Source organism: Lepidochelys kempii, chromosome 2 (genome assembly GCF_965140265.1).
Source record: "Lepidochelys kempii isolate rLepKem1 chromosome 2, rLepKem1.hap2, whole genome shotgun sequence".
Classification (NCBI taxonomy): domain Eukaryota; kingdom Metazoa; phylum Chordata; order Testudines; family Cheloniidae; genus Lepidochelys; species Lepidochelys kempii.
The window spans coordinates 188,550,822-188,571,411 of record NC_133257.1 but is presented as its reverse complement, the minus strand read 5'-3'; the positions used below and the strand labels follow the sequence as shown (position 1 = coordinate 188,571,411).

The window sequence follows — 20,590 nt, the reverse complement described above, 5'->3', positions numbered from 1 at the left end:
CTTGAATGTACATATATTTCCTGTTTTTCCAAGCCTATAATAGAGACACTTAACAATTAAAAACCAGATTCTGCCACCCTTATATGCAGTTTCAGAGATTTTAAGGCCAGAAGGGAACAGAGACTCAACAGACCTGTTCTTTTGTACATAACAGGCCACAGAATTAATTCATATTAATTAGCTGAGTAGTATTGGTAGTTTATTACTCGAATGCTCCCATTGACTTTAATACTCAATGTACGTAATGGAGGCAGAACCTGGCCTTAAATTAAATTAAAAGGAGAGATGTGCAAACAATTCTATTCCAAATGCAATGCACTGTTCATAAAAATGAATGTATTTCCCATCATTTCTCCAGTAATGTGAGCCTCAATAAATAGTCCTAAATTTTAAATATGTACTTCTGGTTTTGAATAATTAAATTACAATAATATGACAAAGCCCTAGTTGTGGTGAATAAGAGATGCTGAATCTACCTAACTTGTTATTCTGACTTTCCATATTTTACAATGCATACAGGGTCATCCTGCTGCCAAATTTTGCATTAGATGAATAGGTACATATACCTTATTATTTCAGTATGACTGTATATTTATTATATAGGAAATACCTAAAATGCTACAAATACAGAAGTAAAGTTATTTAGTTAACAAAGGCAAATGGCAATTTAAGGCTGACCAGTCTACTATTGATTTAATCTAACTTTTTAAAATAAATATTTGAAATCAATTTCTATTTTTTAAAATCTATTTGGTTTATAGCTACATCTGCTGGAAGAGAATGGGATTAGAAGGGAGTTTAGATAAATATATATTAAAAACTAGCAAACATCAATTTCCAACTCAGAAATGTAACTGCCTTTAATTCATTTCACTTTGCAAAGTGTCTAACTTTTGACATTTTTCACATGAGGAAATAACTTTCACCCTGAATCAGAACATATTCTTTCATTATCCCAAACAGGTAAAGAGAAAATATTCTCTCATAAAACTAGAGATCTCAAAATTAACCTTAATAAAAGCCAACCACAAAGACAACCCTCCCTTCACCCAAAAACAATACAACCCCCTCTCCCCAACATTAACTGGAGAAAGAAAACAAAGGGGAGAACTTACGTTTGATGTAAACGTTGTCCAAAATATATTATCATTATTTGCATTACAGTAGTACCCAGAGACCCCAACTGAGATCAGAGTCCCACTGTGTTAGGCAGTGTACACACATTCAGAGGGAGGGGGGGCCTCCTCAAAGCATATACAGTCTAAGGCCCCGATCCTGCAATTGACCATACATAGTCATCTGATATTTAGTTACTTAGGAAAACAAAGAACAGATGTGGTTTGAGGGAGAATCAAAATATTACATGGTCTTTGTAAATAGATGACTTTTAAGCCTACCAAACTTTGCAAGTGCCACCCCTTTTTTTTCCCATTACTGAAAACAATAATTAACGTATAGTGAGAAATAAAGAAAGAGTCATTTCTTGGACAACGTAGCCGACGAGTTTTATTCCTCTCCTCTGCCTGGTGGCTTTCAGAGGCTCTGGCCTTTGCCTCCTCTCTCTTCTCCCTTTACATCCATACATTTGGGGGATCTAATCTGCTAACAGAATTTTTAACTGCCATCTTTACACTATGACTCACAGATTGACCTCTCCACTCCTAAAGTATCTTTCTCCATCCAATCCCATATGTTAGCCTCGCTTTGACATCTCCTCTTTCTGGAAGTCTTGCAGTCAAACTTGTACTTAACATCTTTCCTCACAAACACTCTCCACTACCCACATTCTCTGTCAGGCTTGATAACCCCACCATTCTCAGTCCTCTAACCTGGGGATCATTTTTGTTGACTCCTCTTTTGCCTTGCATATCCAGGCTGTGCCCAAATTTTGCCATATCATCCTCCAAGACTTGTCTAAGATCTATACATCTTTTCTGCTCAAACAGCCAAAACTCACCCAGCCCCTCATCACATTTTATCTTTTTTGTATCAGCTTCTTTTCTCTGGGCTCCCTATCACCCACATCTCCCTATCCAGCCCACACAAATTGCTGGTCAAATGACCCCTGTTTGAATCCCTAAGTTGACTGCATCACCATGTCAAATTCAAACTTCTTTTGTTCTCACCTGCAATTCCCTTCACAGCTCTCTGCTCATCTTCATTTCTTCTCTTCTCTTTTATTGCATTCCCCCCACCCTGCCTTGTCTGCTTCTCACAAAATCCTACCTCAGTATCTCCTTCCAAACTGTGCTTTGTGCCTGGAACTATGTCCCAGAGAACTTTGGCTGTTTGAATAGAAAAGTCATTAGCATCTTATCCTTCAAAACTCTCCTCAAGACCTATAAACGTATTAGAAAATTAATGATCGCTTCAGGAGAAGATTGGGATATTTGGCACTTCTTATATAAAGTATGTTAGAATAACTTTATTGAAAGAGCATTCAAAGGTTAGGAAATATCAGAATTAAGATTGTGCAAACTTAATTCAACTCCCTTGTGCATTATTATACAGTCTAACTATATGATCACACATGAGGTATGTGTGGTGAAAGTTGCTCTCTGTAGGACCCGAGCTTGTTTGTGCTAAAAATGTGATAATGCATTTAAAGTCGTACCATTATGCACCTGCACACACTGTCCAAATAATGCAAAGGCAAACTTAATTCTGGCTTTTTCTAACTTGCGTGCTTGGCTTTGCAACCTCAACAAAAAAGGTAGCTTTTTGTAATTTCCTACGTTTTTAAAAAAGCAAACTGAAAAAACAAATACTATCATGTGGCATCTACCAACACTCACATAGGTCCTCAGAAGGATTGGCAACTTTAGATCCACCACACAGACTTCTGTCACTTGAGCTAACAGAATAACTGATAGCAGTAGTAGGTGGCCATCCTATATGTGGATTGGCAAGAGGGAATGAGGCGCCTTGCCAGGGGTTTCACAGATATTTTGTGACAGAAAAGAAATGGTGACACTCAGGAAGCTTGGGTTCCATTCCAGGCTCTGGGGGGAAGTGTGTCTAGTGGGCACAGACTCTTCTGACTGTTCCCCCCATGCTTGACCTCTTCTGTCCCATCCTCTCCAACCTGTCCCAATCCTGTCTCTTCCCCTCCCCGGCTCTTCATCCCAGTCCCATTTTCCTTGCTTAGTCAGTCCCAGTCTCAACTCTTATGTCTTCTTACCCCAATCTCCACCCCACTTCAAGTCTCTCCCACTTCCCCCCACCCACCCATTCCCAGTCTTCTTACCCAGCCAGTCCCAGTTTCCGCATTCCAGCTCCTCATCCGATCTGTCTCTCCCCTCCATCCCACTGGTTCCTAGTCCTAGTCTCCATCCCCAAACTTCTCATCCAGTCTCAGTGCACGCACCACCCTCTCTCCAGCTCCTTTCCCCACCCAGTCTCCTCCCTCCCTTGATTCTTGGTCCCAGTCCCTTAGTTCAGCCATCTCAGTTCTCCTCCCACACCCCAGCTACTTGCCAATCTGGCTCCTCAACACTACCCTACCCCACACCTGCTCCTTGTCGCAGTTTCCCGGTACTCATCTGATGTCAAATGTTCCTTCCCCCAGCCAAATGTCTCCCAGTCACCACCCTTTCCCCTCACTAGCTCCCAGCACCAGTCTCGCTGCCAACTCAATCACAGTTTCCCTCCCTTCCAACCCCTCTAGTCCCAGTTTCACCAGACTCCTTGTCCCAATCCCTGGTCCATGTTTTGTGCCCCCAGTATTCAAGACAGACAGCATCCTCCTCCACAATAACTTGGTGCCAGGAGAGGGGTCACTGAAAGCACAGAAGAGACAGGCTTCCTGCTTTCAGTTCCAGGGACAGCCCCAATCCCTTTGCAGGGAAAGTCCGGCTTCACCTCTGTAGACCTGGCATGGAGTATGCTTGGTTGCTGTATGGGGATGGTACACATGCAGTCTGGTCAGCACCAGGACCTGAGAGAGGCACATGTTCAATGAGGTTGGACTGTTCAGAAATTAGCTGCTACAATCAAAAAAAGTCTCTACTCAGGACATGTGAACTGTGATTCTCCAATGGCTTATAATTTGGCCAAATTTGGGTGGATTTTCATGGGGCTATCACAAAGCACACCCTGACTCAAAGACCACTCCCAGTCAAATTTGAAGTCCCTGCTCCAAAGCATGGGGGCATTAGAACTATTCAAAGAAGAAATGGTGAGAATTTAACATGGACAAAACAATTATTTTTCCCTGTCCTCCTTATTAGAGGCACCTGAACTGTATTGGCTGTAGTTTTCTAGAAAAATTCATCCTGAAGCAGAAATCCAGCATGTAAAATTTCACCCCAAAAGTTTTAAAAATTATAAGCAACTGAAATCAGGGTTTTACAATGGACAACCTTAATAGGTGGTGCTACCTGCCCCAACTATAACTATATACATTCTCACATAAATGTATATACACTTATATATGCAGGGGTTCTCAAACTGGGGGTTGGAACCCATCAGGGTTTCACGAGGTTATTATATGGGGGGTCGCCAGCTGTCAACTCCACCCCAAACCCCACTTTGCTTCCAGCATTTATAATGGTGTTAAATATATAAACAAGTGTTTTTAATTTTGGGGGGGGGGTCGCACTCAGAGGCTTGCTATGTGAAAGGGGTCACCAGTACAATAGTTTGAGAACCATTGACTTACACATATATGTTTATATAATATATACAATTGCATCTCTCTTCTTCCATGTTTTGTAGGTCACAGTTATACCGTAAGTTTTGGGGGGCATGGACTGTGTCTTTAAAAATGTTTATACAACACTTAGCGTAATGGAGCCTCAGTCCTGATTGGGATCTTGTGTGCCACCATGACTGAAATATTAAATAAAAGAAAACATTTTTTCAAGATTCAAATGCAAAGTATTATGTGGTCACAATATAACTGAGAAATTTGATGAAGCTAACGCCATAAACAGTAAATGAGGGAGAAAATATCTTTCTACTTACCATTGTCTTTACTCTTTAAAGAGATACTTAAATGTTCCACAAGGGAGTGAGGAAAAAAGACAGACAAAAAAATTATTTTCATAGTCAGCCAGCTGAATTTACCTAGAATTCCTGGCAGCTCCCGCACAATGTGATAGATGAGAAGGTCCAGGCATTTTGACAGGTATTCATTGCCGCTTTGCTGCTCTTTTCCAGGTGTAGTCTTTCTGCTGTCTCTTTCAATGTACATCACCAATCTACAAATAAGCAAGTGCAAAAGATTACCTCTTGTGACAAAAAACTGATACTGTATCTCAAAATGCCACTGAGGCAAGCACTTCCAGATTTTTGTCTTTAAAACAAAGTTTATTTTAAAAACAACAACAAATGTTTCTATGGGGAACTACAGATAAACCAAATACAATTAGCCAAATTAAACTCTGGTGTAAGCAAGTACAACACTATTAGTGTAAATGGGGATATAGTGCTTACATGAGGAATGAATTGGCCCTTAAAAACTGAATAGCAGATTCTAACTTTAAACAGTCTATATTGAATTGTAATGCAAAAAAAATTGCTTAACCAAGGCAGCAAATTTTCAATTTGTGTATCTAAATATAAATTTGAAAACCTACTTTTTAAGTACTTAAAAGAAGTGGTGTGATTTTCAGTGAAGCCACAAATCTCCCAAAGTTAATGACGTATACAAGTACGCAGTACCACTGAAAATCAGGCCACATATGTGCACCATTGGACAAACAAAAGTTTAAAAAACCAAGAGTCAGATTATGTCTGGCCACTGTATAGGTGTGCAACCTGTGAGGGAGAGCACAAGACACTTCTGCCTCCTTGCATCCCAGCATTAGTGGCCAGGAACAACTGCAATCTCTGTTTGCTCCCTCCTAGTACCCCGGTAGTGAAAGCCACCAGAAAGGCCACAGCACTGATTTTCTTCCACAGCACTTGTTTATGGAGTTGGCTGCAGACACAGAGATGTGCACACCCTGTGCCATTCTAGGGAATGGTGCAGCAGGCATACATCCCTTGTGTCCCTGTGGGCTCCTTTTTCAGGCATGATCCCTCCCAGAGCTCATCCCCAACGTGGGCCAGGATCAGGATAGTCTCTTCCAGCATGCTCCAGTATAGGAGTATATTTAGCTGTAATAAATAATAATACGCATACTCAAGAAGCCAGAGTTAATGACATATATTTAAGACCAAATTTCTCTGTGGAGAGGAAAATGGACTGGATTAATTTACACATTTGTTACATATTAAATGTTTCAAATTCTTAATTTGTTCAGTCTAGAAATTATGACAGCGAGCTTTGAGTAAGAAATAGGATTGCCAATTTTGGTTGGATGTATTCCTGGAGATTTCATCATGACAAAAGATTAGTCTTTAATTCCTAGAGACTCCAGGCCAATCCTGGAGGGTTGGCAACCCTAGTAAGAAATTATTTTAAACTATAGTTTAGCAGTAGGTTTTTGGCATACTGGCAGGGAAACATTAATTGCCAATGGATTGAATCTGTTCTCAGGATTTTTAAAAAGGACCGTTTTCAGCTCTCTTAATCCATCCCCTTTCTTAGCCACTATTTTTAAAAAATAAATAAATAGATGTGACAGAGAGGCCCCGTGGTGGTTCACTATTCTGTGCAGTCAGTATCAGCAATTCTTCTCAAGCCTGACAGACTCACTCTATGCCTTTCATGCTACTGTCATAATCTGTATCTAAAAGATGTTATACATCATTTGAAAACTAATGACACACTGGTGATGAATATCATTGTAAAATGTATGTATTAACATTGTATGAGGAATTATGGATACTCACTGATATTATGCTTTTTTGAAGTCTGTGACCACACTAAGGGAGAAAGAGGTTCTTCCCCAGACAGGAGGGAAGGTAGCTACCTACCTGTCTCCAGTGTAAATTTAGCAAAAGATGTGACCAAAGTCAAAGAAAAGCATTTTCACAAGCAAGGTAAACAAAGCCATCAGGAAAGGAGTACTTGTGGCACCTTAGAGACTAACCAATTTATTTGAGCATAAGCTTTCCTGAGCTACAGCTCACTTCATCGGATGCATACTGTGGAAAATACAGAAGATGTTTTTATACACACAGACCATGAAAAAATGGGTGTTTATCACTACAAAAGGTTTTCTCTCCCCCCACCCCACTCTCCCGCTGGTAATAGCTTATCTAAAGTGATCACTCTCCTTACAATGTGTATAATAATCAAGGTGAACACTACAGTGCTAATAAACAATGGTCACATAACCACCACCCTATACCGGAAACCTACTGATTGCTATTCCTACCTACATGCCTCCAGCTTTCACCCTGACCACACCACACGATACGTTGTCTACAGCCAAGCTCTGCGATACAACCTTATTTGCTCCAACCCCTCAGACAGAGACAAACACCTACAAGATCTCTATCAAGCATTCTTACAACTACAATACCCACCTGCGGAAGTGAAGAAACAGATTGATAGAGCCAGAAGAGTTCCCAGAAGTCACCTACTACAGGACAGGCCTAACAAAGAAAATAACAGAACGCCACTAGCCGTCACCTTCAGCCCCCAACTAAAACCCCTCCAACGCATTATCAAGGATCTACAACCTATCTTGAAGGACGACCCAACACTCTCACAAATCTTGGGAGACAGGCCAGTCCTTGCCTACAGACAGCCCCCCAACCTGAAGCAAATACTCACCAGCAACCACGTACCACACAACAGAACCACTAACCCAGGAACCTATCCTTGCAACAAAGCCCGTTGCCAACTGTGCCCACATAGCTATTCAGGGGACACCATCACAGGGCCTAATAACATCAGCCACACTATCAGAGGCTCGTTCACCTGCACATCTACCAATGTGATATATGCCATCATGTGCCAGCAATGCCCCTCTGCCGTGTACAAGGCAAACTGGACAGTCTCTACGTAAAAGAATAAATGGACACAAATCAGATGCCAAGAATTATAACATTCATAAACCAGACGGAGAACACTTGAATCTCTCTGGTCACTCAATTTCTGATCTCAAAGTGACTATCCTTCAACAAAAAAACTTCGAAAATAGACTCCAACGAGAGACTGCTGAATTGGAATTAATTTGCAAATTGGATACAATTAACTTAAGCTTGAATAGAGACTGGGAATGGTTGATTCATTATAAAAAGTAACCTATTTCCCCTTGTTTATTCCTCCTCTTGCCCCTCCCCCCCGTTCCTCAGACGTTCTTGTTAAACCCTGGATTTGTGCTGGAAATGGCCCACCTTGATCATCATACACACTGTAAGGAGAGTGATCACTTTACATAAGCTATTACCAGCAGGAGAGTGGGGTGGGGGGAGAGAAAACCTTTTGTAGTGATAAACACCCATTTTTTCATGGTCTGTGTGTATAAAAACATCTTCTGTATTTTCCACAGTATGCATCCGATGAAGTGAGCTGTAGCTCACGAAAGCTTATGCTCAAATAAATTGGTTAGTCTCTAAGGTGCCACAAGTACTCCTTTTCTTTTTGCGAATACAGACTAACACGGCTGTTACTCTGAAAGCCATCAGGAGAGCATGTGAGGAAATCTCATTGGGGGATGGAGACTGTGCCCTCAAGAAACCTTTCTGCTTCCTGAAGCAAGGTCAATGAACTTTGGGAAGATTAGAGATAGATATATAGCTATATAGATATATAGAGACGGGAGGGGGGCGGGGGGAGAAGCCATTTTCGCATCCTTCACCTGAAGGGACAAAGGAACTGAGCACTTTGAGGGGTACTGGCCAAAGAGTATGGTCAGCTATGCTGGAAGAGACTTGGTTAGAAACACTTCTTTGAAAAAGAGGGACTCAGGTGTTAGTCTTAGAATCATATTTTTACTTTTGTTCACTTGTAATCCTTTCTATCTTTAGTCCTTATACTTGGTATCACTTAAACCTATGTCTTTTTGTTTAATGAACTTGTTTTATTTTTAGTATAAACTAAGCCAGTGCTTTGATTAAACAGAGTGTTTGCTAACCCCAGTTAAGCTAATAAACTGCTGGTTACACTTTCTAAGGGATCAGTGAACTTAACTTTTGTAAGTGTTTAGTGAGCATTACAAAGCAGTTGGTTTAAATGGAAATTTGGGACTGCGAGGGTGTTGGGGTCACCCTGCAAGGAGTAACCAAGGCTGGTGGAAGCCAGAGTGAAGCTACTGTGCTTTGAGCCTGCTGCTGGTGACAGGGCGCTGAATCAAGGCTGCACAGGATTACAGGGCAGACAGTGACTCAATCTCTTACTGGTCTGGGTTGGACCCAAAGTGCCACATTAATACAGAAATCAAAAGGTGTCCTTGTCTAGGATGATGAAAATAACTGGATTTAAACAACTTCTTGTGTAAGCATGTGGTATGTTAGGGCCCAGTCCTGCAAACCTCTATTCAGGCAGGAGAACAGTCCCATTATAAAATGGGATTATTCACTGGAATAAGAACTACTCACCTGAAAAAAGAGTTTGCATGACTGGGCCCCTAAGCAATGATGAAACTGCATATTTTGAAATACAACAAAAACCTTTATTTTATGGTGTCTTATATGGGGGGAGTAGGAAGGAGAGAGAGAAATAAGTGATCCATTCAGTAACCATTTACTTTTTCTCACCACAGGAGCCCAAAGGCAGCAGATCCAGCTATACTTGCCAAAGGTTCTAGCTATTTTCCTTAGACTTTAGGTATGATTTATTCAATTATGGTCAATTTTGATGAAATAAAATACATGTTAACTATTCAAAAGCCCATCTCATCAGTCAACTCCAACTTTCATTATATATATGATATGTAGTTTTATTAGACATTTTCAGTTGCCTTGAATAATTAAAACAAAATAAATTAAAGTTGTTTAAATATGTTCTTTCATTGAGAGAGAATATGTTTAACCAAATATTAAGTATGAGAAACATGAGTATCATATTTTTCTTTAAATATTCTTGTAAATTTAGTTTGAGTGAGATAGTAAGTTTAGAATTGTCTACACATTATCTAAACAAGCTGTTGAGTGAAGGCTAGCACAATAAGTTTGATATATATTTATATTTTAAGAAAGGAATTCTCTCTTGCAAAATCCAACATAAAGAGTGTTTGAGAAGCATCAGATGTGTGTTTACTTATTTTGGGGAAAGTGAAAAGTAAAAATACATGTAAAGCTCCTGAGTATGGCCAGCTCTCTCTCTTCATGTGCAAAACCCTCCCCTTTTCAAAGTTATGTTCTTCTCTCCCACAAAAAAGCCAAAATTGACAATTGCTTCCAAAAAAGACCACCAATATTTCTTTAAATTATTTGATAGCACTGATAGCAACTCAACAAAATCCTGCCAATTCCCACATTAGTACAGTCAGCTTTAGGGAAGTTTACTGTTCTAAAGCCCTAGGCAAACATTCTCCCTTCCTCACAGTCATCCACAGAATAGGGTTGTCAACTTTCTAATTGCAGAAAATTGAATACCCCTTGCCTACCCTGTGCCCAGGCCCCACCCCTGCTCTGGGTGCAAGGGGGGGTGGGTTGGGGGTGCAAGAGGGGGCTCCAGGCTGGGGTGGGAGGGGGTATGGGCTCCAGAGTGGGTCCAGAAATGAGGGGTTCAGGGTGTGGGAGGGGATGAGGGCTCTGGGCTGAAAAGAGGTTCGGAATGCAGGGGGTGCTGCAGGCTAGAGCCGAGGGGTTGGGAGTGTGGCAGGGGCTCAGAGCTGGGGCACGGGAGGGGGTGCGGGCTTCAGGCAGCCCCGGCATTTCCTGGATATGGAGGAAGTCCACGCAGCTCACAGAAAGCTATGGCATGTCCCTCTGGCTCTGAAGCGGAGGAGCAGCCAGAGGACTCAGTACACTGCTCCCGCCTGCAGGTGCTGCTCCTGCAGTTCCCATTGGCCAGGAACCCTGGCTAATGGGGGCTGTGGAGCTGGTGGTCAGGGTGGTGCCTGCAGGCGGGGGCAGAGGGACATGCCATCCGCTTCCTGGGAGCCATGCGGAGCCAGGTACGGAGCCTGCCTGCCATGCTGCAGCCAGCTGGACTTTTAACACAGCCGAGAACGGAGCTGCCATGGTCCCTTTTTGACTGGGCATTCCAGTAGAAAACTGGACGCCTGGCAACCCTACCATAGAATGATTTACCAGAATGTTTTACTGTCCCAAATAAACACCTGTTCTGTTTGTATGGCAAAGTTGGGCCTACAAAAGTATCAAACTTATTCCATGCATAACAAGTATATGTCTGCCATGCAGTCAAAGGGACACAAAGTGAACAAAGAAATGCCAGAATTAATAAAATAGACATGGCATTAACAGTTAGGATGAATTAATCATTCTCTGAGAAGTTGGGCATGCAAATCAATTCAGCTTCCTGGCTATATTTATGGTACGTTGTGTCCTATCACTCCCCTGTACGGCAACCTAAGGATTATACAGAAAACAATCGAAGGTTTCAACCATTTTCCCAACACCACAACCTAATATTATTTATAAGTTCTTAATCACAAATAAATTATTCCCTTAAATTTTCTGTGTCTGAACAGAAAGATCAGTGATATAATTGTGGGTAAATTTATTTCCTAGGTTTAATGTAATAATAAATATTTGTTTTATGTACTCAAGGTACAAAAACAACAAATAAAATAAGTATTTTCCTAGAAAACTGGTTCTACTTTCCAAAGAAACTATAATTTCTGGAGATCAAAGTTGTACATTTTGGGGGGCAACTACATTATTAATAGTGGTCAAGATTTTCAAAATTGGGTACCTAGAGATAGGTTCTTAGTCCAGTTATAGGCATCTACATAAATGGTCTGATTTTTAAAGGTTTTGAACATTTATCAGTTTTCACTGAAGGTTTCAAACAAACAAACAAAACCCCTCTCCTTTTTTCTCCAACCTAAGGAAAGAACTCCACCCCAAGAGCAACTTTTTAGTGGATAAAATGAAGTGAAGGTAAACAATTTGGAAGACGCTCACTAGAAACAAGGAAAAATCCTTTTAAAATATAGAGTATGTAAAAACAAATAGACATGACAGCTCAGTATATTATCCAGAAAGGAAGTCAGATATTGTACTCTGATAGTCTAATAGGAATTTCAGTTTTAGGAATCTACTGTAGTTCTAGACTAATGTAGTCCGGTCAAACCTTTATCTCTTGTGCTGCAGGGGGAGATTTTGGATGCAGTGCAGCTGACATATGCTCCCAGAAAGGGAAATAAAAGTATGGAAATTATCTATAAACCCCCTGTTGGTATAGCAAATGAAATAAGCTCTGAACTGCTGAATATATTTCATAGCAGGAAAGTATGAGGTTTTTATGAATTTGAAAAAGTTTCAAATCTTACTTATTATTCACCTAGATAAAGAGACTTGACACAAAAAATATGAAGAAATCTCACACTTAATACTTTTTGTTACCAGATAAGAATAATACAAAATAAAAGGAGTTAAGATGAAACTAAGGACAGTCTTAAAAGTGAGGTACATGAATGGCAGCCCTAAGCACTGAAAACCTGCCCACATCCTGCGGACACAACTTATGTGGTACTGAAATAATTTGGTGGCAAGCAGCACTTTTCTGCAGGGTGGATAAATCAGCACAGTCAAAGTGAATCTAAATCAGAGCAGCAAATAGTTTTCATTAACTAAGACTGGGATTTTCAAATATGTTTAAGATTTATGCAACCAACTCCCATCATGTTCAATGGGAGTTGGTGCATAACTGCAGTAGGCCTCTTTGAAAACCCCAACCTCATTTCTCAGTAATAATTTTTATACAGCAATCATAGATCCACCCAGTGCAGTAGATGGCAAGTCATAGTGGCCTAACGGGAGTGCTCTGACCTGGCAGGTAGTCTACATTGCCATTTAAAAGAGTCTGGCAATGACTCCCAGACCTTGTCTTACTCTTTTGGAGGGCATGCTTTGTAATACTCACAGAGGGCCCTGCAGCCAATTAGGAGTTGCACTGACAGGTTCTCTCAGAGTTATTTCTATTTCCCTAGGTAAGAACTTCAAGAACGGGGATTGTAAAGGAGTGGGAAATAAGGATATTTTCCTAACTCTTTCAGGACCAGAGAAATACATCTTTTTCCAATAAGAAAATATAAAGTTGCACCAGATTTCCTTCACATCACATATACGAGGAGAGCTTTTAAATCACGATTTGTACAGTTTCTGATATTATTCTTATATCTTTTACTAATAGGAACTGCACGTCCATTTCACTTGGCTGAAATGCACCCTTGTGCATACAGTCAGCACAAAGCCTATGTACCAGTTAATACCTCTTACATCCTCAAAAATAAGGCTTAAGTGCAATTTAAGGTATGATGGCCTTACCAGGCAGCATGAGACTGTGAGGCAGGGCTTGGAATGCAGTGCACGTCCCTGGGTCGCCCTGTTTCAAGAGTCAGCCAATAGGCTGGACCTCAAAAAAGAGGGCTTTCAATAGGTAGTCTTGGTCCCTGCAACAGGCTCTTGGGTTGGCTAGCTAGGGCTGGATGGCTCTATGATAGCATGAAGAGTGATGGACTAGAATAATTCTGTTGGCATTCTGAAGAGTTCGAGGATCTATGCAGTCAGTTTATGCAATAATCTTTCTTGACAGTCAATAAACCTAACAAAACCTGTGCTCATTTGTCAGGTTTATTGACTGTCATGTTTAGGATTTGAGCAGTGAAAAGGGTGAAGGTAAGTAACAGAGGGAACACTGAGGACCTTCCCCTTTTTCACTGCTACCAGGACAGTTTGACTTGACACATTATCCTGCTATGGAATTTATACAGTTGCGACTGACTGGCCAACAATACAAGATGCCTTTATTTGTCATCACAGACCCCTGCCATTCACAAGTGGTGCACAGGGCTGCACATTGCACATAGTGGAATTTTGTCCTTAATATTCAGTTTCCTTTCTTTATATCTCCATTACTTTCATTTTCAGGTAATATACTGTATGCTCCCTGCTACAATACAACTGAGTTTACCAACACTGAGCAACCATAAGTAATTTGCACCTACCAGCAATTTTTAATGATTTTACCATGATTAGTGATGCAAAATATTTTCAATAGGAAAATTCAATATTTTTACATTATATGCTGCAATTCTGCTCAGACTTACGTTTTTAATATTTAAACAAGGAACATTATGATCCTCACTATTTAATTTGGTAATGAGTTATGAGAAAAAGTAATACAGCAATTACATTGGCACTTATGACATGATTCCAAAATAACCATGCTATTCAAAGCAGAATACAAAGCATGTATTGCCTTACGGTCTGTTTAACTGAAGAATAGCTTTAACCTAAACTTTGCCTACCAGAACCCCACAAAATCTTAGCTGTTGCAATGAAAATTAGTTGGGTGTAGTTAATCAGTAAAATCATGACTTCCTACGACGTGAAGAGATATTTTCATCAACTGAAAGACAAAGCCTTGATCAAACAATGAGAAAATACATGCACTTCTAGAAAACACTGAGAAACAACTTGTAAAATGCTTCCAAAATAATCACACAGCACAGGTGCTTGCCCCATAATTTAACACTGTATTAAATTGCATGAAAACTACATGTATGGTGATACTCTCTAATGTTCAAGCAAATGTCTGTTTTAAGTCCCAATTATATCAGAAGCTATTTTTAATTTGTGTTTTACATCAAAACCATGGGTCCTTAAGCTAAATAGGGACCTGAAATTAACTTTGGCCCTGATCCTGAAAGATTTACGCACATGTTAACTGCATGTGTTATAAGTAGTCCCATTGAAACCAATGGGTTAATTCATGGAAGATAAAGTTAAGCACGTGTATAAGTCTGGAGGATAGGGGCCTTTTTAAAGATCTGGAAATAATGTAGCTTGAGTAAATATAATTGCCCCTGTGCTTGGAGCTAAGCTTGGTAATATAGACAGGATGTATGGATAAAATATTTTTCTGACAGTTTTGTCAGATTCAGAAGTCCACTTAAGAAGTATAATTTTAAAAAGTACTATCCTCTATTGCTTTTCACATAATCTGTAGGATATACTTAAAATAAAAACGTCAATTGATCACTGAATCACAAAGAGAGGCTTAATCAAAATAATACTACAATTTAATCATGGGAGCAGAGGATTACATTGGAACATTCTTATCTGCTTGAAAAAACTTTCTTGCAAGAATCAGGAAAGTACTTTGTGTATTTATTTCATGGATGAGTGCTACTGGTTTAGACTTTAAGGTATATTTTCTGGATGCCCTGTCAACAGTGGTTTACATTAAGACACACATAAGATAGGGGTGTCTTTGATTATAATGTTTATTCAATTGCCTAGTGACCCACAGGTCATAGCCAACCCATGCTTCTTAAATTAGTGTTACAGTATTGTTTACCTCAAACTACATAAAGGTGGTCACTGTTGGTCTACCAGAGATATTCTTCTGATGAAGTATCAAAACTACAGTATATGAAAACTACATATTTAAAGGCAATATACTGTTTTATGGAAAATTATTTATCAACAGTGTAGATAAAGATGTTAGATGTATACATGTTGTATGAAGATTAAAGCACTGAAGCACTGGCCTCCATGCTCACAAAATCAAGACGACAAAAACGTGGGTTGCTGGTGCTTTAATTCTGGTCTTAAATAATTATTTTGTCTTATTGCTAGAAAATGATATAACAATAGCTCATTTTATCATAATCTTCTATAGCAGATTTATTAAAGTAATTTATAATATATCCCACATCAATGTGTGAGCTGAGATTTCAAAAATGTAAACAAAACTATTGCCAACAATTTACTTAGGCTCTTCCACCCATTTAAGTAATCGGATGATTACAGACCCAGAAATGTCTTGCACCACAGATCTAAGGCTCTTGCCATCTGTGAGAGAAATCAATTTCTAGAACCAAGGATTCTTCATTAAGAATCTTTCCACACAAGGCCAACTCTACAGACAGGTAGCAGGAGTAAATAGGATCAATAACTACAGCAATGATGAGGGTGCAACCTCTAAGGCTAGCCAAAGACACTACCTACCAATCCAGCAGCAGCAATTGAACCAGTAAGACCCAGATAGTACTGTTCCAGGAGACAAATGGGAGAATACTTCCTCAGTAGAGGGAGCAATCGTAATTCCTATCAATTCTTCAAAATGTTTCCCTCTACCCAACACCACCAACCCTGTTATTCTGGATGAACAGGACCCTGTGTCAGCTAAGGAGGAGGAAAGCAAAGAGAATGGAGAATCAAGGTTGATTGAGAAAGACACAGAGCTAAGCATTATCAGCCTACTAATGAACCTGAAGATGAAAATGTCTCATGATCTCTACCAGAAGCATCACATACATGCTGAAGATTGCAGAGAAAAGAAGGTGTGCAACATCTCCTCATTTTCATATTGCATCCTGGTCCTAATAAGGACACCAACAAGACCAAAGAGTGGACTACATTAACTTTTTGAAAAAAATATTTCATTTTAGGACTATGACACCTGTCGAATTGTCTAACCAACATTTTCACAAAATGGTCTGATTGTTTTTTTATTAAGTAAACTAATGGTTTGAAAAAAACTTGGGAAGTGCTTACAGCATATTATAGTACACTTTAAAAACAGAGAGCTGATGTGGAGACATTGAGTCCTTATTTCTTTTGACTTATGTCATATTTATTTGATGTACCTTTATCTGAAGTGAGACAAAGTGCAAGTCAAGAAAGAGGCCATACATCACATAACAGAATGGCAAATGCAAAGAAATGGGAAATAATAGCTACAGGGAAAAAAAGGTCACTGTGGGAAAAAAAAAGTATAAGCAAAAACAAAAATCAATTCATTATATCAAATACTAACACCACCACTACACTGTCATTAGAGTACTCTGCTATCATCCATTTTAAAATCACCAGCAGTCAAAATGTTTTAAGGCTAATAGCACTGCAGCAGCAGCTGATTACAATGCAGCTAAAACGTTTTTAGAGTACTATAAATCAAGTGACAGATACCTGTCACAAGACTATATTATTATATCAAAGCAATCTCTGTACTGTATAGAGTACTTTAGTGCCATAGTAATGATGGAATAGGTTTACTCTAATCATCGACAAAAAAACTAATTCTGTTGTACAACAGAACTTTACATAGATACATAGCTATTAAGGTCAGAAGGGAACATTATGATCATCTAGTCTGACCTCCTGCACAATGCAGGCCACAGAATCTCACCCACCCACTCCTGCAATAAACCTCTCACCTATGTCTGTGCTTACTGAAGTCCTCAAATCATGGTTTAAAGACTTCAAGGAGCAGAGAATCCTCCAGCAAGTGACCCAGTGCCCCATGCTACAGAGGAAGGTGAAAGACCCTCAGGGCCTCTTCCAGTCTGCCCTGGAGGAAAATTCCTTCCCGACCCCAAATATGGCGATCAGCTGAACCCTGAGCATATGGGCAAGATTCACCAGCTAAATACCAAGGAAAGAATTCTCTGTAGTAACCCAGATCCCACCCCATCTAACATCCCATCGGGCCTATTTACCATGAATAGTTAAAGATCAATTAATTGCCAAAATCATGTTATCCCATCATACCATTTCCTCCATAAACTTATCGAGTTTAATCTTAAAGCCAGATAGGTCTTTTGCCCCCACTGCTTCCCTTGGAAGTCTATTCCAAAACTTCACTCCTCTGATGGTTAGAAACCTTCATCTAATTTCAAGTCTAAACTTCCCAATGACCAGTTTATATCCATTTGTTCTTGTGTCCACACTGGTACTGAGCTTAAATAATTCCTCTCCCTCTCTGGTATTTATCCCTCTGATATATTTATAGAGAGCAATCATATCTCCCCTCAAACTTCTTTTGGTTAGGCTAAAGAAGCCAAGCTCCTTGAGTCTCCTTTCATAAGACAGATTTTCCATGCCTCAGATTATCCTAGTAGCCCGTCTCTGTACCTGTTCCAGTTTGAATTCATCCTTCTTAAACATGGGAGACCAGAACTATAAACAGTATTCCAGGTGAGGTCTCACCAGTGCCTTGTATAACGGTACTAAAACCTCCTTATCTCTACTGGAAATACCTCACCTAATGCATCCCAAGACCGCATTAACTTTTTTCACAGCCATATCACATTGGCAGCTCATAGTCATCCTGTGATCAACCAATACTCCAAGGTCCTTCTCCTCCTCCGTTACTTCTAATCGATGCGTCCACAGCTTATAACTAAAATTCTTGTTATTAATCCCTAAATGCATAACCTTACACTTCTCACTATTAAATTTCATCCAATTACTATTACTCCAGTTTACAAGGTCATCCAAATCTTCCTGTATGATATCCCGGTCTCTCTCTAAATTGGCAATACCTCCCAGCTTTGTATCATCTGCAAACTTTATTAGCACACTCCCACGTTTTGTGCCGAGGTCAGTAATAAAAAGATTAAATAAGACTGGTCCCAAAAATGATCCCTGAAGAACTCCACTAGTAACCTCCCTCCAGCCTGACAGTTCACCTTTCAGTATTACCTGCTGTAGTCTCCCCTTTAACCAATTCCTTATCCACCTTTCAATTTTCATATTGATCCCCATCTTTTTCAATTTAACTAATAATTCCCCATGTGGCATGGTACCAAACGCCTTACTGAAATCTAGGTAAATTAGATCCACTGCGTTTCCTTTATCTAAAACTTTGAAAGACTTATAAAATTACCTAACATATATGAAACAGTAATCATGTTACAATGGACACATCTTTGTATTTAAAAACATAAATGGGGTGCTTCTGAAAGGTACTAGTGGTGATAGCCCTTGAGAGTAAAAGACCTTTAATTGTTTAAGGGACTGTCACAGTATGAATAGCAACAATGCAGGCTTCCCCAGACCTCCCAGTCAAAATGGTTTTGCATTTCTCTGGCAAGAATGGCTGAATGGGTGCCAACTGTGGTATCTGGGTTTGTGATATGTATACCTATCCACAGCATCCAGACTGAGATCAATTAATTTTAAGTACTGATATTTTTGCTTATTCCTGGACAGGGCTGAAACCAGTGACCTAGAGGTGAAATAACAATAAAAACATTATTATTTCTCAGGTACTTTTCTTTCATCGGTCTCAAAGCCCTTCGGAAAGCGTCTGTGTAACAGGTTCTGTTACAAATCCTGTGTCAGATTACCTCCCTTGTCCAGGTATCCAGTTCGCACATAATTAATTTTGAAATACTCATTTAGAAATGCACGTCTTTTAATGGAGTCTTTTTAAGGTACAGCATAGACTTTGAACTAGCAAATACTAGTTTACAGATTTAGTAAGTTTAACAACTAAACTCACAAAAACCCCTGCAATGATATTAGATTTGATAACTTGGTTAAAATAAAACCCTGTCTAAAGTAGACTGAACAGCATTTCTCTTGAAACTGTGGAGATATATGCAGTGTTGCCTTAGGGTTGTTACTACTCTGACTTTTGTATCACTTGCCTCAATTCGTGGTGAACTTTTCCCTTGTATCAATTGTCTTTTACCACCAGATTTTATAGTTTGAAGCAATATAGTGCTATATGCATTTCCTGTCTGTATATATTTTATCTTTATCAAAGTATTACTAAAGAAGAAATCAAGACACAAATTTTGCAACTTTTACCAGACTTGCTATAAATTTCAAAAACCGTCTTTAAAAATGCCTGAAATACTCAAATTATTTTTTAAAAATAGTCAGCCAGTTAATTTCTTGCTACTGTACTTCTAGTCATTTTGAAATAGCTGTATGGTTCGCTCACAAATCTAGGAGACACTTAAGTAACTGAAATATGCTGATGAATGCCCATTGATACATATCAAAGAACATCCATTATCCACACTGGGTCAAATAAATATTCAGGGTCCAGAATATTACAAAAGTAACTGTCTCCCCATATAATGGCCCATTTCTCCTCTCCCATCCCACTGTAGCTATCTCATCATGTGAGCACCAGAGAAATGTTTTAGTTTCAATCAGTTATCCTGTCAAGGGATAAATTGTTCGCTAAAAAGCTACCGTTATGTTTAAAGAAATCATAATATATGAAGAAAAACAAACAGTTTGGCAGTTCAATCAAGTCTTTACTGCTGCTGTTAGTCATAGCTGTTGTTAATCATAATGGTTTATAGTGTGTATTGGCCCATTATCTATTTTGTTTTGTGTACCATGAAAAAAATATTAGAATAGAACCAAGATTCACAATGTACGTAGCTTGTCCCACCACTCTCCTCACAAAAGTGGCTCATTTGAAAGTATTATAAATAAAAACCTGAAATATAATTTATTTAATCTGGTGACAAAAGCCATCAACGTTTTTCCTCTCATAATATGCTAATAATTATTTATAAACAAGTAGAGTATGAACAAGTATAAACTGATAGAGTTTACAGAGCTAAACTTTGAAAATACACACTACATGTCTAATTATAGTCTCCATTATCATCTTACCTTGCTTGGCAACTGAGCAGTAACATCTCTCTGTTATTAATTAAAACCTGTAACAGGACCAGAAAGGCTTTTGCTCTAATGGAAGTTGATGGACTTTCAAATAAACGGATAATTGTAGTCACAAAATCCTGGGTGGGAACAAAAACACAAATACTGTTTATTGAACAACAAAGTAGCTAAATAACAT

The 20,590-nt window shown here is 39.3% G+C and overlaps 1 protein-coding gene across 3 annotated transcripts in view; it reads right to left on the bottom strand.

The window, feature by feature from the left end:
* Positions 1-20,590, bottom strand: part of ULK4 (unc-51 like kinase 4) — a 388,751-nt gene that overhangs the window by 247,170 nt on the left and 120,991 nt on the right. For all 3 annotated transcript variants that reach the window (XM_073333132.1, XM_073333131.1, XM_073333133.1), the window contains exons 22-23: positions 20,404-20,531; positions 5,068-5,201 (exon numbers count right to left, since the gene is read on the bottom strand). In XM_073333132.1, coding sequence (XP_073189233.1) covers positions 5,068-5,201; positions 20,404-20,531 — 262 coding nt within the window. The remainder of the gene's footprint in view (positions 1-5,067; positions 5,202-20,403; positions 20,532-20,590) is intronic.